This window comes from Muntiacus reevesi, chromosome 2 (genome assembly GCF_963930625.1).
Source record: "Muntiacus reevesi chromosome 2, mMunRee1.1, whole genome shotgun sequence".
Lineage (NCBI taxonomy): Eukaryota > Metazoa > Chordata > Mammalia > Artiodactyla > Cervidae > Muntiacus > Muntiacus reevesi.
The window spans coordinates 106,617,744-106,632,676 of NC_089250.1; the positions used below are offsets into that span (position 1 = coordinate 106,617,744).

Sequence of the window (14,933 nt, forward strand, 5' to 3'; positions counted from 1 at the left end):
CTGCCCTCCATGCCTTTCTCCCCAAGGGGAGGCTCCTGGGGCCAGGCCAGGCAGAGTGCATAGCTGACAGCCCCACCTCCCTTACCCAGCCTCTGGGCGCCCCAGGCTCCTGGCAAGAACCTCCCTCAACTATCCCCAGCCCCCTTCCACCACCCGAGCTATCCACAGACTTTAGTGTCATGTCACACTTTCACACCTTTGGCCCCAGTTGTCTCTGTGAGGTGGCCTACAGAGATGTTGTGCCCATTTTACAGATCAACAAGCTTGAGGTCCCAGGAAATGAGCTGGTGGCCAGCCCTGGACTGTTCTAGTGTTTTCATTCCACAAGCCATACTTCCATCCTTTCTCTTTTCCCCTCTCAGACTTCTTCATCACCCTTGAGACATCCCTGGAAAAGAGTGACAAGTTGAGTGCCTATCCAGGCTCAGAGACATGGGACCCCTCCCTCCCTTGAAGTGACACAGTAACACAGCTGGGTTGACCCAGATCCTGCTTACCTCTGAACCATGCTCTTTTTCATGCTGTTCTTCTAGCTCTGTCCTTCCCCTCCCCTCTCTGGGGCGCAGCCACCCCTCCCTAAAGAAGGGCCATTTCGTGGTGCACACAGCTGTAACCTCACACCCTTCCTCTGGCTCCGAAAGCCAAAGTGAGCAGGCCGAGCCCTGAGCCAAGGAGGCCCAGCAATTACATCAGCAGGTGCAAACAAGCAGGCAGGGGCCGGGCCCAGCGTCCCACGGGGCTGGGGGTGGAGCTCTATCCGCCCCACTCAAGTCTGTTTCATTCCCTCCTTCCAGCTTGCATCAGCCTTTTGCAGCTCCATGTCATCACAGAGTGGGCTGGGCAGCAGCTGGGAGTACAAGCAATGTAGGGGGTGGGGAGTGGGACACCTGGCCAGCACCTGGAAGGTAGAGGAAGACCCTGGAGCTGTTGTTCAAGGTGTCAGCCAGTGCCCCTGCCAGCCCTGAGAAGGTATGCGTATTGTTTCTCACTGCACAAAGAAGCCATAAAAATTAGCAAACACACACGGCAGCCCAGCTGGCAAAACAGTGTCACACTTCTGACCTTGATGTTCTCAACAACCCTGGAGGGTAAAGCAAGTCAAAGTGGCCCCATTTCCCAGAAGGAGAGATTATGGTCCAGAGGGAAGTGGTTTGCCCAATGTCACCTCATGAGCCAGTGGAAACACCCGTGTGCTTTAGCCAAGAAATACGAAGGATTTTAGGAGCCTGGAGGATGAGAAATCCCTATAGTCATCAAGGCAGAAGTAGTCAAAGCCTACTTCCTGGAGGACGTGGACTGACTCCTTGACAGAGAAGGAGAGCTTCAGGCAAAGCTGTAGATTTACTTCTACACTGATAGTGGGTCAGCAGGCAGAAGGACCATCATGTGACTGTAGGGCTAGGCTGGAAGTGGACTGAGCACGAGCCTGAGAGGCAGGGTGTCTGGGTCCCTAACCTTGACCGTTTGTTGTGAGCTTCCTGTTGGCGGAGGTGAAGCTTGGTCATTGCTCTCCAGACCCTGCTATAGGCATGATGGAGGGGAAGCACTCAGGAAATATTTGATGAATGAATGGAAGAATGGAGGTGAGTCCCTGCCTGCCTCAAAGTGCACCGGCATGGCCATCTAGGCCTTCCTCTGGGCCAGTGCCACTGGTCTTCCCACATCTTCACCCCTGACAGCTCAGCTGCTCACCTGAGCTCAGGGCTAGAGAGAGGCCAGGGCAATAGCTTTTGGCTGAGTGCCCGGATACCCACATTCCAGTCCTAGCTTTGCTTTCAACCCTCTGTGTGACCTGAGACCAGAAGCTCCCCACCTCTGGTCCACAGGGAATTCCCAGGAGCCTAGTCTGTAAGGGCTGCCTTCCCTGGGGCCCGTGGAGCCTTAGCTCACTGCCAGCCTTGTGGAAGAGGCAGAGCAGAGTGTGGTGGAAGGCTGGAGATGGGTGGCCACCTTCTTCCCTTCCCCCTGGGGCCCAAGTAGGAGCCCAAGTGGATTCCAGGTTCAGAAAAGTACAAGAAGCTCCCACACAGCCTCTCCTATCCCCCCCCCATCCCCAACTGCTGGGTGCTCTCAAACTTCTCTCTCTCTGTCCCTCTCACTGTGACTCCATCCCTACCTCTCTCTTCACCTCTCCTGGCTTGTCCAACACCCCATCTCACAGGCTGACAAAGGCCAGAATCCAGGCAACCCTCTTTGTCTCTCCTGGTTGCAGTTCTCTTTATGCCAGTGTGATGCCGACGTACCAGTGGTGCTACAGCCACTGACCGGCCTTTGGCACTGGGACAAGCCATAGCTCCCCTCTGGCCTCAGGCCCACCTTCTGGAAGTGAAGAGCTTGGACTTCCAAGCCCTTGGAAGTCCTAAGGGCCCCACAGCCCAGGGGTCTGAGCCACCTCCCAGTACCGCCCAGGTGCCCGCAGCCAGCCCTGGGGCGGGGTCTGGCCAGGCGTGGTGATGGTGCTGACAGCAGTGGGCAACAGTTCCACAGTTTTTCCACTTGGCAATGTTTTGGCAGCCTAGAGAAAGATGCTGGGAAGGCAGGGGAACTTTGTGCCTTGGGGTACTCCAAGAACAGTCCCGACTCTCAGCTTTCCAGGGTGGCATGGGGACACTTTGCCTGGAAGTGCAACGTGGACATAACCCATCAGGCAGCCCCAGGGCCAGAGGCTATACGCCTGGGCGTTTTGACTTTTCTGGGACATGGGTACAGAATACTGTCGTCTTTCTTCCCAGCGCCCAAGCATACAAAGAGATCCTGATGTCAACTGTCCAGCGGCTGCCTGCACCAGGTCTGCATCCTGCGGCTCCTCCAGCCACCTGGAATGCCGCACAGGGGCAGTCAGCCCAGCTGGCAAGCACCCCATGTGATGTATGTGACTGGAAGAGGGAGAGAGGGATGCCTGGTGCACTGTGCTTGTTTAAAAGGTTTAAAAGTCTTCAGTTAACAGCCTTGAAAGAAAGTGTAGGATACAGACTGTGTATGGTGAGACCCTTTAGGTCATAAAACATGGGCACATCTAAGAATGTTAGGACCAATGTCCAGTGTTAATTCTGCTCAGTTGGAGCTGGGAATGGGTGATTTTATCTTCATCATCATTTTTTCCTAAATTGTAGTCAGAAAAGGCCAAGAAAAGTACTTTCATCAGGGGAAAAAAGGGCATTTTTAAAAAAGAGTCCTCACTCCCTCAGAAATCTAGAGCCCAGTTTCTTTAACTAGTTCTGCCGCTCAGACGCCGTGTGATCTAAGACTAGCACATGCCCCCTCTGGTTTCTGTCCTAGAGAACAGTACGTAGGTGGTCTCTGAGGTTCTATCAGATGGTGGCATCTTACAGGATGGAGTTTCCAGAGGCACTGGCTCCCATGGCCCAGGTGAGCCCAGCCTGTGTCCACCACCTCTGGCTGCTCCCTTCCACCCCCACCTGCCAGCTAAGGTATCTCTGGAGAGGCTGGGCAGCGTAGCTGGAGAAAATCTTGTATCATCAGTGAACCCAGCTAAACAAGCAAACAGGATTTCCAGGCTCTCAAGAAGCTTGCCTTTCAGAGAGTAGACCTGTCCAGACAGACAAACAATCAAATACACAGAGAAGGTAATTCCAGAGAGAGATGAATACTGTCAAGAAAAACAAACAAACAGGACCATGTGGAGATAGCATCAGGGAGGATAGAGAATGAATTTACACTGGGTGATCAGGGAGGGCCTCACTGGGGAGGTGGCAGGTGGCACTTGAACTGAGATGTCAGTGGCAGGAGTCAGCCACAGGAATATCAGGAGACAGGCGGGGAGGGGTGCTTTTCGGAAGGAGAGAGCGTCAAAGGTCCTGACGTGAGAGGAAACCAGGCATGTTCAATGGCAGGAAGCACCCTTGGGTGGCCTGGAACCTTTGAAGTCTGGGGGTTCGGTAGGGGTTCAGACTTCATTCCAGGTGCAAATGGAAGCCATTGGAGGGTGTGAGCAGGGGGAGAGATCTATTTGCATTTTGTAAGATTACCCCAGCTGTTGTGAGGAGAGTGGATTCGAGGGAGCAAGAGGGGAAGAAGGGGAACACAGTGAGGTGGGGTCTGGGCTGGAAGATGTGGGCTTGAAGACTGTAGGAGGTTGGTCATGCAGTTTGAAGCAAATCTTTGTTGTTTTTTTTTTTAAGAAACCAAACTTTATTTTGTGTTGGGATATAGCCGATTAACAACGTGATGGTTTCAGATGAACAGTGAAGGGACTTTGCCATACACATATCCATTCTCCCCTAGACCCCCTTCCTATCCAGGCTGCCGCATAACATGGAGTAGAACTCCCTGTGCTATACAGTAGGTCCTTGTTGGTTGCCCATTTAAAATATAGCAGTGTGTACATATCCATCCCGGAGAGAGAGAAGACTCCCTACGTGGGACCCAAGCTATTGGGTGTTTGGTGGAATCTGGTATTGCAACTCACTCCATCTAACTCTGGATGGGGGAGTGATGACCAAATAAAATAGGAGGTTCCTCCCAGGCCAAAGTCACTGCCATTGCCTTAAAGTAGATGTCAGCAGCCCAGAGAGAGGAGCCACGGTCCCAGCCTGGCTGGGGCTCTCTGGATATCCATGGGAGATGTTTGGGCGAGGCATGGGTGGTTCTGCCGGTGTGAGCATGTGTGTCTGAGTGATATCCTGGGGGGTGGTACCAGGCTACCAGCAGTCCCTTCCCAGGCAAGGCTAAATCTCTGCTTGGGGCACCCCATACAAGTCCAAAACTTGTCGGGCCCAGACAGGAAAGGGGGCCAAGTGCTGGAGTTAGGACGTTGAGGCTCTCTTCCCTTCCAGCAAGCTCGTGGACTCAGCTGCTGCCCAAGGATATCCCTCAGGGGGTATTGTCAGCCAGAGGAGGCCTGTGACTTAATGGGAAGAACTTTGTTTCTTGGAGGCTGAGAGCCTGAGCTTGCCTTTTCACTTCTCAGTGATAAGAAGTGATGAGCCTCAGTTTCCTCTGTGACATGGAATGCCTGCTTCACAGGATTATTGTATTGATGATGTTTATTATCCCATTGTGTACTGAATAAGTGGTTATTATCTGGAGGGTGATGGATGAGAGGGTTTTGCATTCCTTGTCTAAGAGAGGAAGTGGAAGCAGAATGCCCCCTGCTCAGGGCCCAGACTTCTAGGCAGAGGGACTAGGACTTGGAAGGGGAACTGAAAATTAGCCGTAGAGGGACCAAGGTCCAGGCCAGGGGAGCCCAGGAGCCAGAGGAAGGGTCTGGGGGAGGGGAGGGGTTCTGGGCCCATAGGTGTGGAGTACAGCTTCCCAGGTACCACTGAGAGTCTGGGGCAGACCAGCGACCCGGGAGCTGAAGTGTCCTCTCTCTGTTTCATAAGCTGTGTGGCCATAGGCTTCATGCCAGGACTCTGCGCCTGCCCTGGGGCTTGTCCTCAGCCTCCCATGAGATCCTTCGCTTGCCCCAAGTCCTTCCAGGGGAAAGATTTCTCAGGATCAGCCAGACACCCCTTTAGGATGCAGGCTCCTGCCCCAACTGGCCATCTTGGTGAGGCTATTTCATGTAGCCAGCAGAGGAAATGATGTCATGGGCACGGGCAGGTCTGCAGAGGGTATGGGAAAAGGATTGTGCAAGCGGCCTCCTTTGTTAGGAAGAACTTGGCGCCCCCCAAGCCCACCAGCCCCCATCCGTCATCAGTAACAGCCATTGTAGCCACCTCTGAGGGGAGCCCCAGCCTGAACCCCACAGCCGCCAGAGGCCAGGGCCAGATGGAAGAAGGGCTTTGTGTCCAGGGAGGGTCCTTGCATGTGGGGTTTGTGTGTTTTAAAACATAATAATAAGCGGGCTTCTCTCCCCCCACAACTCTCCCCACACCCCACTGAGCGCATCCACCTCGCACTGAATGGAAGAGATTTTCCATGCAGTGGGAGGTCAAGTCTGGCGAGAATTAGCCAGTGTCCAGGGGCTAGAGAAAGACTGATTGCTGATGATAAATGTGCCCAGCATGGAGTGATTCTCTCTCCCTCACCTCCCGCCTGCCCCCCGTTCTCCCTTCCCAGTCCTGCCCCGCATTGTGGCCACCATCCCGCACCAGCCAGCCCTGCTCAGCTACTGATGCCTGTCCGCTGCACTCGAGTCTGAGGGACCCAAGCCAGACTTTGTCACCCATATGGGGACAAAAACCAGGGAGCGGAGGCATCAAGGCCCTCTATACTAAATCACTGCAGCCTCTGAGGTCTCTGTCCTATTGGGCAGGGATGGACCTGGCTAAGATGGACATAGTTTCCATCCCAGGCATGGGACATACAGAACCCAAACTTTCACCCATAGTCATGCCATCCTGTACTGTCTCCCTCAGCACTGAATCAGAAATGGGGCTCTGGTCCAGCTTGGCTGTTAATTTGCTGTGTGATGTGGCATTGGTCACTTCCCCTCTCTGAGCTGGTAGAACACGTTTCAGGACTCCCCATACAGGGCTCAGCTGGAGAATCATTGCTGCCTGGCACTTCTTCATGTGGCTGGCATGAGCTCTTCCCAGTTAATAGAGCATATTTGCATCTGTATGCTAAGCTGACCTTCACCACCACACCTCAGAACTGACAGGGCAGTACTTGTTAGTCCCTTTCTCATAGATGGAGAAACTGAGGCAGAGTGAGTGTTTGAACTGGTCTGCTGGCTGTCAGGCCAGCCCATTCTGCCATGTGCCCATCCAAGCTGTACCCCATGCTCAGGATCACCATAAGGGAAGCGCAACCCCTCTGGTCTCCCCTAGCAACTGGTGGCAGTCTCCCATCCAGGGATGTCTGGACACTGTAGTTTAAGTCCCTTCCCCCCTCCTCTCAGGCGTAGCTCTGGTAAATACAGTTTCTTTGTTATTGTTCAGTCACTAAGTCACGTCTGACACTTTGTGACCCCATGGACTGCAGCATCCTAGGCCTCCCTGTCCTTCACTATCTCCTGGAATGTGCTCAAACTCATGTCCATTGAGTCAGTGATGCCATCCAACCATCTCATCCTCTGTCACCTTCTTCTCCTCCTGCCCTCAATCTTTTCCAGCCTTAGGGTCTTTAATTTACCTTTGTCCTAAAGTGACTTCCTTCATCTTTAAGGCCCCTGGACTCTGTTTATTCTAGTGGCTTAGATTCTTATTCTTAAATAAGCCCACAGCCTTGACTTCCACCTCATCAGACCTTCCACTTGCCAGAAAATCCACTCTGGGCACTGCCCAAGCCCAGCCCTGGGAAGGAGCATGCAGCCTGGCATGGATCCTGCTGGCAGGCAGAGACCAAGCTTAGACTCCTGTGTCCTGCAAACTCCACTCCCCTCCCAGGCATGGGTACCCTGTCCTGGACATCATGGGGGACACCAAGAACAGTGTGACATGCTCCCTGCTTTCTAGAAGCAGCCATCCACTTCTACCAAGGAACCTTCGAGCTGCCTAAAGCAAGAAGGTGCCACCAGACCCCCATCCTCATCACCTCCTCTCCCTACGTTTTAAGCGGATTGTGAGCAAAATGGAACTTGCCCACGAAGAAGCCAGATTGGTAACGAGGGCATGCAGCATGGTGCCTTGTGAATATTTGAGAGAAAGACAAGAAGGCTAGGGCAAGTAGGCAGAGGCTGGGACGCCATCATGGGGAAGAGGACATGCACTGTTTTGCGTGACCTCAGAAGTTGAAATTATAGCGATGGCTGGAACCTCTGACAGCAAATTTCAGGTGAAAGTAAGGAAGGCTTTTCTGTTAGATCTGTCTAAAGGAGAACCTGGCTGAGAAAGGCAGTGGTGAGGTCTCCGTCCCTGGAGGTATGTGAGTCAAGGTTGGATACAGAATTGATGGGGGCGGGGTGGGTGTTGTACAAGACAGCCCTTAGAGTAACCTCTATCCCTGTGCATCCAAGTGAGATTAACTGACAGGAGATCCCATACAGGCAGGAATAGGTAAATGAGAAGTGAGGGTTTGAATGGTACCCACCACCAACAAATAGTTCCTCCTCCTCCCTCCCCGGCCTCCCCACAACATTGTGCCTTAAGGCCCCGGAAGGTGCTGGGTCTTTGAGCCGGAATAACGGCAAGAAAGTTGACCCCACTTTAAGCAAATGTGCTTCATGAGAAAAACTTTATCCAACAGGGCCGTGTCCTCTATTAACAGATTCCCCATCAGACCATCTTCAAATATCAAAATGTGGGAACCAGAGTGCTGCTCAGGAAGTTGACTCAACCAACTTCCTGATTTTACAGATGGGGTTCCTGAGGCCTGAGAGGAAGGCCACATGGCTGTGCCAGTCCCCAGCTGGGGTGCAAACCCAGGGCTCCTGGCTGCAGTGGTTTTTCTTTTCCTGTGTTTGACTGTCTTTGGTTACATCTTCATTTTGGATTAGCTGGGCCGTTTGTGGATGCAGCTGTAAAGGCAGGTTGCATTTTTGCAACTGTAGGTTCAAATGCATTCTGCCATTGGAAAACTACACTTTATGTGAGTCGTTTTCCCACCAGGAGGAAATCCAGATCTGGCCTGGCAGTGGCAAAGCCTTCTCCTCAGGGACCTCCTCTTAAAGGTACTATATTCTCCCCTGTGATGATGGGGCAGTGGGGAGAGCAGAGGTGAAGCCAGGGAGATTGTGACCAAGGGCTATAGTTCTGAGCCTGCAGAAGTGGCTTCCTCCCACCGACCAGGTGACTCAGGCAAGTACCTTGATGCCCCATGTCTTCATCTGTAACACGGGAGGATAATGCTCACCTAGGCAAACTATTTGCACCATCCCCCAAATAATGGACATAAATGCCAGTTCCCAGTGTAGAAGTCAGATTCAGGTATCCAGCTGCCTGAATGTGCTTCCCAACTCTGCTATATAGTCTTATAGCCCTGTGCCAGCTACTTATAAATTCTCTTGGTCTCAGTTTCCTCATCTGTAGTATGGGGATAATAATGGTACCTATCTGATAGAGATGTAGTTACCAGAAGGATATGGTTCTCAAATTGTGTGCTTAGGCACCTTAGGATGCTATAGCAAATTCACAGGGGTACTGTGGGCTATTTTTAATCTTCAAAGAAACACAGTGATACTGGACAGCTGCCAGATACTGCAACAACTACTAGCTCAAGATAGCTTACAATTTTAGCATCACATCACACTTCTTTCCTTTACATGGCACCTTGCCTTTGCAAAGCTGGGAATTTTGGCATTTGGGAGTACCCCAAGGCAAACTATGAGGTAACAGTGTCCGTTATGACTCTAAGATTTGGGGTATTGTGCTGTGTCCAACAGGCACACATACATCCTCATTATAAGTCAGTGTGGCTATTTAGAAATGGAATACTAATATTATTTTTTCTTTTAATTTATGAGTATTATTTTTTCTAATAGGCTTCTCAGGTGGCAGTAGTGGTAGAGAATCCGCCTGCCAATGCTACTAAGTTATTAGGAGATCACACCCGCACACAGATACGTAAGCTGGTTGGATTTAACTACTTAATAAACAGAACCATTAGGAATTTCTTTTGGCTTTGGGGTAAAATTACTGGGTAAAAATGACCAAAACACTGAAGACCAAAAACGTTTGGGAAGTTCTGTCTAGGACTGTTGAGGGGCTCAGTGAGTTAATTGAAAATACCTTCTAAAAGCCTTTGGTCAAGGAAGCAGCCAGGAGCTCCGAGACTTTATTCTTCTTTTCCCTCTAAGCTAGAGCGGCAGGCTCAGGCGGCCCTCCCCAGGACCCCTGAGGAGCCTTCCTCAGCCACTAAGGGCCAACAAGCCCTTGGCCCAAGCCAGGGCCAAGGAGGAGGAGATGTATCCACTGGTCAGGACTGGGGCCCAACTCAACCGCTACCCGGGGCTGGCAGCACCCCCCACACACCTCTCATTTGTGTTCACCGAGCACCTACTGTGTGCCGGCCAGCACCTAGTCTGCTGATGGGGCCCTTGGTTCTTCTCGCTGTCTCCTGCAGGATGCCTGGGGGCTAGGGACCGTGACACGTGGGCAGTGGCTGCATCGAGAGCCACTGGCACTGCCCTGAATGACGGGGAGGCAGTGATGAGAAGAGTCAGGCATCCTCCTGCCGAGATAGAGCGGAGCCTTTGAGCCAGGGTTGAGAGGAGGGGCGGGGCAGGCAGGGCGGGGGCCCCGGGGCCGCCAGACTCAGGCCTGCTGCGCTAATGGACCTCTCATGTTTACTTTCCTCAGTCGAGTCTGCACCTGCTTTATAAATGAGCTGCATTAGGGTTATAAAACAAAGTCATAAATGCACCCCGCAAGTGCCACATAGAGCCAGGGTGCTGTCCCCTGGAGGCTGGGGGCTGCATGGTTAGAAGGTAGGACAAGTCTGTAGCTGCACCCATGAGCTGCCCTTGTGGCCACCATCCCCAGAGGGAGGCCTGTTCCCCGCATTTCACAGATGAGGCGCCTGAGGCCAGTAAGGACTGGCTGAGACCCAGGGGTGTCTGGGTCTGAAGCCTGAGCCCTGTCCTACACTCCTCAGTCCCAAGACTGATGCAGGATGCTGTGGCGGGAGGTGGGTGTAGAGTCCTCTCGGCTCCTCCCTGCTCTCCCTGGAACTACCTGACCTGGCGGGAGGGCCACAGTGAGCAGCTCTCAGGCCACAATGTCCAGCTCCCCAGGCACTGTGTCATCCCATCATCAACTGCCCACACTCCTAGACCCTAGACTGCCAGTTACCTACAGAGAAGGTAACTGTCTGGCAGAGGGAAGCAGGTGTCGGGGAGCCCTGAATCCACAGTATAGATGCCCACTAACCAGTGACCATGCATTAGTTTGGATGGATTTCAATTTCCCCAGCTTTGAAACAAGAAAAACAGCTCCTCGCCTTGCTAGCCCTTTGGTGTGCATGTGTGCATGCCCAGTTGCATCCGACTCTGTGCGACCTTATGGACTGTAGCCCACAAGGCTCCTCTGTCCATGAGTTTCTCCAGGCAAGAATACTGGAATGGGTTGCCATGCCTTCCTCCAAGGGATCTTCCTAACCTGGACATCAAACCTGTGACTCTGCATTGCAGGTGGATTCTTTACCACTAAGCCACCGGAGAAGTCCAGTCTTTCTGTGAGAAAGCGCCATAATTGTAGAGACCTGGCCAGTGTCAGGGTCTGTTAGGATTCTCAGGTGCGGGGACACTCACAGTGTTATGAAGCTACTCCAGGGATAGGCAGTGTGGAGTCCTGTTTGGGATAGGCAGCATCCCAAACACTGAAGTCTGATTTCCTGGGTTCAAACCTTGGCTCTGCCTCTCACTAGCTGTGTGACCTTGGGCAGGTTGCTTAACTGCTCTGAACCTCATCTTCCCTTATCAATAAACTGGGGACCAATATATCATACCTTACGAAGTTGTTGCAAGAATTTGGTTAGTTAACTGGGTAACTGAAAACATAGCAGCTAATTCCAGGGAAGCATTCATTGCTATTTTGATGCAGCAACTTGTACTGGTTCTAGACCTCTCCTAGGTCTAGGCCCTCATGCACATTAATCTCGCATGATCCTCAAAAGAGCCCAGAGAGAGGAAGTGTGTTCATTTGTCTGTTCACTTCAGAGACAGAGTAATGAGGTCGGAGTAATGAGACAGAGTAATACGGGCTCTCCTTGGGTCACACAGAACATGCCAGATGGAGCTGGATTCCTCCTCCTCTTTGCTGACTTCCCCTTCACTCCCCCAGACTATGCACACACACCCCAGGGCCCAAAGCTGAGAGCCAGTGACAACCTGTGCATTTTCTCAGAGCCCACATCGTAGCAGGAGCTCATGGTCCTCCAGGAGATGACGTGGCTTAGACATGTTGGGCAAATGTTGTTCATTCTGTTCTTGAAGAACTAGGTGTCCCTTTGGCACCTCTGCCCATAGGGGGACTCCCTAGAGTGTGTCCCACCCTTGGCCTTCTGGGACCCCAGCTGCACTTGAGGGACTGGAGCGCTGGAATAGGGACAGGCGTGCGGCAGGATGGCGAGGGGCTAGGCAGACACACACCCTTGCAGCTTAATTCGCTGTTTCCTCGGGAGCAGTTAGCAGAGGAGGACAAACCCCCCACCGCTTGTCCCCAGCCAACTGATTGTTTGGCACTTGGCACTGGAAAGTCAATTTTCCTAAGTGGATTGTAAACCAGTAGCCTGGCCCGGCCTGGTTTTCCTCCCTCCCCACGCTGGTGGTGGCCAGACCCCTCTCCCTTCCTGTTTGTCTCACCTCCCGAGGTGCTGTTCTTTCCAGGCAGGCAGGCAGGGCCAGGGTTTCCATTTGGCCCCTTTCGGGGAGGAGATGGCTGCCGGCACAGCCTCACTGACTTCCCAGCCTCCCCGTGTCCTCATCCATAGGCCAAGGGTGTGGATTTGGCAGAAGGGGGTGGATCAGAGCCACAGACCAGAGGAGAGGAGGGGCTGGGGGGAGGCTGCAGGGAACATGGTCTGCCCCTCCACGTTGCTGCCTGCCCTGGACTTCCGGGAAGAGGAGGCACTCTGAGAACGAGCGCTGGGGAGCCCAGCCTGGTGTTGCTACCTCACCTCACCCCTCCCCTTACCCCTGCGGGACCTGGCTCGTCTTCCCATGTCCATCAGCCTGCCTGGCTGGGGCTGCAAAGGGCAGCTGTGGCTTCGGGGCAGAGCTGGCCGGGTTTGCACTCCAGCCTCAGGCCTGTTTCCAGTTCTTCACATGCTGTGGCATCACCACGGGAAACTGGAGGGAGGCCCTGGAAGGCCAGTGAGGGGGATACTGGGGAGGACTGGAGAGGGGTGTCCTTGCCCTGATGGATTGCCTCATCTCCCTGGGCTCCCCTGCCTCCTCCACCTGTAAAGAAGTAGACTCGTATAGCATCATAGAGCTGGGACTGGCTTCAAAATAAAAAATCCTAAAAGCAGGGCACATTGGAGAAACTGAGGCCCCAGAAGTGCCAGACCTTGCCTAGGTCACAGTGGGCGTCCTGGCAGGTCTCCTCCAGCTGCCCTCCCCTCTGCCTCCCCCCATTTCTGCCTCCCCCCACCTCCTCTCTCTGTCACAGCCCCCAGGGGTTGGAAGGGACCTGGGACCTCCCACCCGTGGCCTCACAGAGCCCTCCACTCTCTACAGGCACTGACTCGGGCAGGGAAGAGCTCCCCGACTCCTTCCCATCAGCGCCAGCAGAGACGCTGCCCCACTTCCTGCAGGAGCCGCAGGACGCCTACATCGTGAAGAACAAGCCCGTGGAGCTGGGCTGCCGTGCCTTCCCTGCCACACAGATCTACTTCAAGTGCAATGGCGAGTGGGTCAGCCAGAGTGACCACGTCACCCAAGAGGGCCTGGACGAGGCCACCGGTGAGCCCGCGCCACCCCCCCCACCCCCCCTCCCCCGGCACCCCCTGTCACTCCGAGCCCAGAGGGCTCTGGACCTGGCTCCACACTGGCTCCCTGGGAGCCCTCACATGGCCATGGTCCCCCCAGGGCCTTGGTTCCCCTCTGGGGTTCACCCTGGATCAGTGCCTTCCCAGGACTCGGCCTCCCGCCCTGCCTGACTTTGGGTGACCAGGTGAAACAGCACCACATCGCTTGCTGAGTGCTTGCTCCCTTTTCCAGTTTCTTTCCATCCTCTGCTTGCCTCAGAGAGCAGGTCCAGTCCAGCACTAGGGTTCTTTCCCCCTCTCCCCAGCACCTGCTCTGCTCCCTGTGGAGAAAGAGGAGCTGGTCCTGTCTCACAGCCCTGCCCCCAGCCCCCAACCAGAATTCTCGACCAGGTCCTCTGAGTTTGTGAGAAGTGATACTGTTTTCTGTTCATGATAATGATGCAACATGTCATTCATAGAAATTAACTGGTTTAGGTTTTAAAAAAAAAAAAAATAGGCACAGAGAGGCCTGGCAAGTGCAGTGGTGCAGGTGTCCTTGGGTAAGGGTAGCAGGAAGTAAAAGAGGAGAAGAAGAGAAAATTAAGAAGGAGCTCAAGCCCTGAGCCTTTGGAGTGGGAGCACTGACTCCAAGACCCTAGACTACCAGAGAACTAACCCTAGGGAGTATCAAACAGTTAGAACTCACACAAAGGAAACCACTTGAATACAAGACCAGGCATCACCAACCACCAGTAGCACCCTGTGCGGGATGCCAGGGTGCTAAACCACAAACAAAACAAAAATACAAAGCCAGTCATCAGCAGACAGGATTACCACCTCACTCAGCCTTGCCCATCAGAGGAAAAACAAACAAACAAAAACCCAACACAAATCTCACCCTGTGCTAAGCTTACACAAACCACTGAACCAACCTTAGGAGGGCAGAAACCAAAGGGAAGAAAGAATGCGACCTTGAAGCCTGGGAAAAGGAGACCTCAAACACAAGAAGTTAAAAAAAAAATAATGAAGAGGCAGAGAAATACTACACAAATGAAGGAACAAATGAGGAACAGAGAAGTCCAAATAAGTGAAGAGGAAATAGACAACTACAGTCGTCAGGACAGTACGATACTGGCACAAAAACAGAAATATGGAACACTGGAAATAAAAACACAAGTAAACACGTGGGACCTGGTTAAACTTAAAAGCTTTTGCACAGCAAAGGAAGCTATAAACAAGGTGAAACGGCAACACTCAGAATGGGAGAAAATAATAGCAAATGAAACGGCTGACAAAGGATTAATTTCCAAAATATACAAGCAACCCATACAACTCAATGAGGAGGAAACAGGCAAAACTATAGTCATCAAGACAGTATGGTACTGGCACAAAAACAGAAATGTAGACCAATGGAACAAGATAGAAAGCCCAGAAATGAACCCATGCACCTATGGGTACCTTATTTTCGACAAAGGAGGCAAAAATATACAATGGGGCAGTTCTATATTGCCCCATTCAAAGCAACCCAATCAAAAAGTGGGAAAAAGACCTAAACAGACATTTCTCCAAAGAAGACATACAGATGGCTAACAAACACATGAAAAGATGCTCAACATCTCTCATTATTAGAGAAATGCAAATCAAAACTACAATGGGATATCACCTCACACCGGTCAGAA

General features: G+C 52.6%; 1 protein-coding gene across 2 annotated transcripts in view; it reads left to right on the plus strand.

Moving 5' to 3' along the window:
* The window catches only part of UNC5B (unc-5 netrin receptor B), an 88,801-nt gene that overhangs the window by 51,923 nt on the left and 21,945 nt on the right, over window positions 1–14,933 (plus strand). For both annotated transcript variants that reach the window (XM_065922522.1, XM_065922523.1), the window contains exon 2: window positions 13,025–13,249. In XM_065922522.1, coding sequence (XP_065778594.1) covers window positions 13,025–13,249 — 225 coding nt within the window. The remainder of the gene's footprint in view (window positions 1–13,024; window positions 13,250–14,933) is intronic.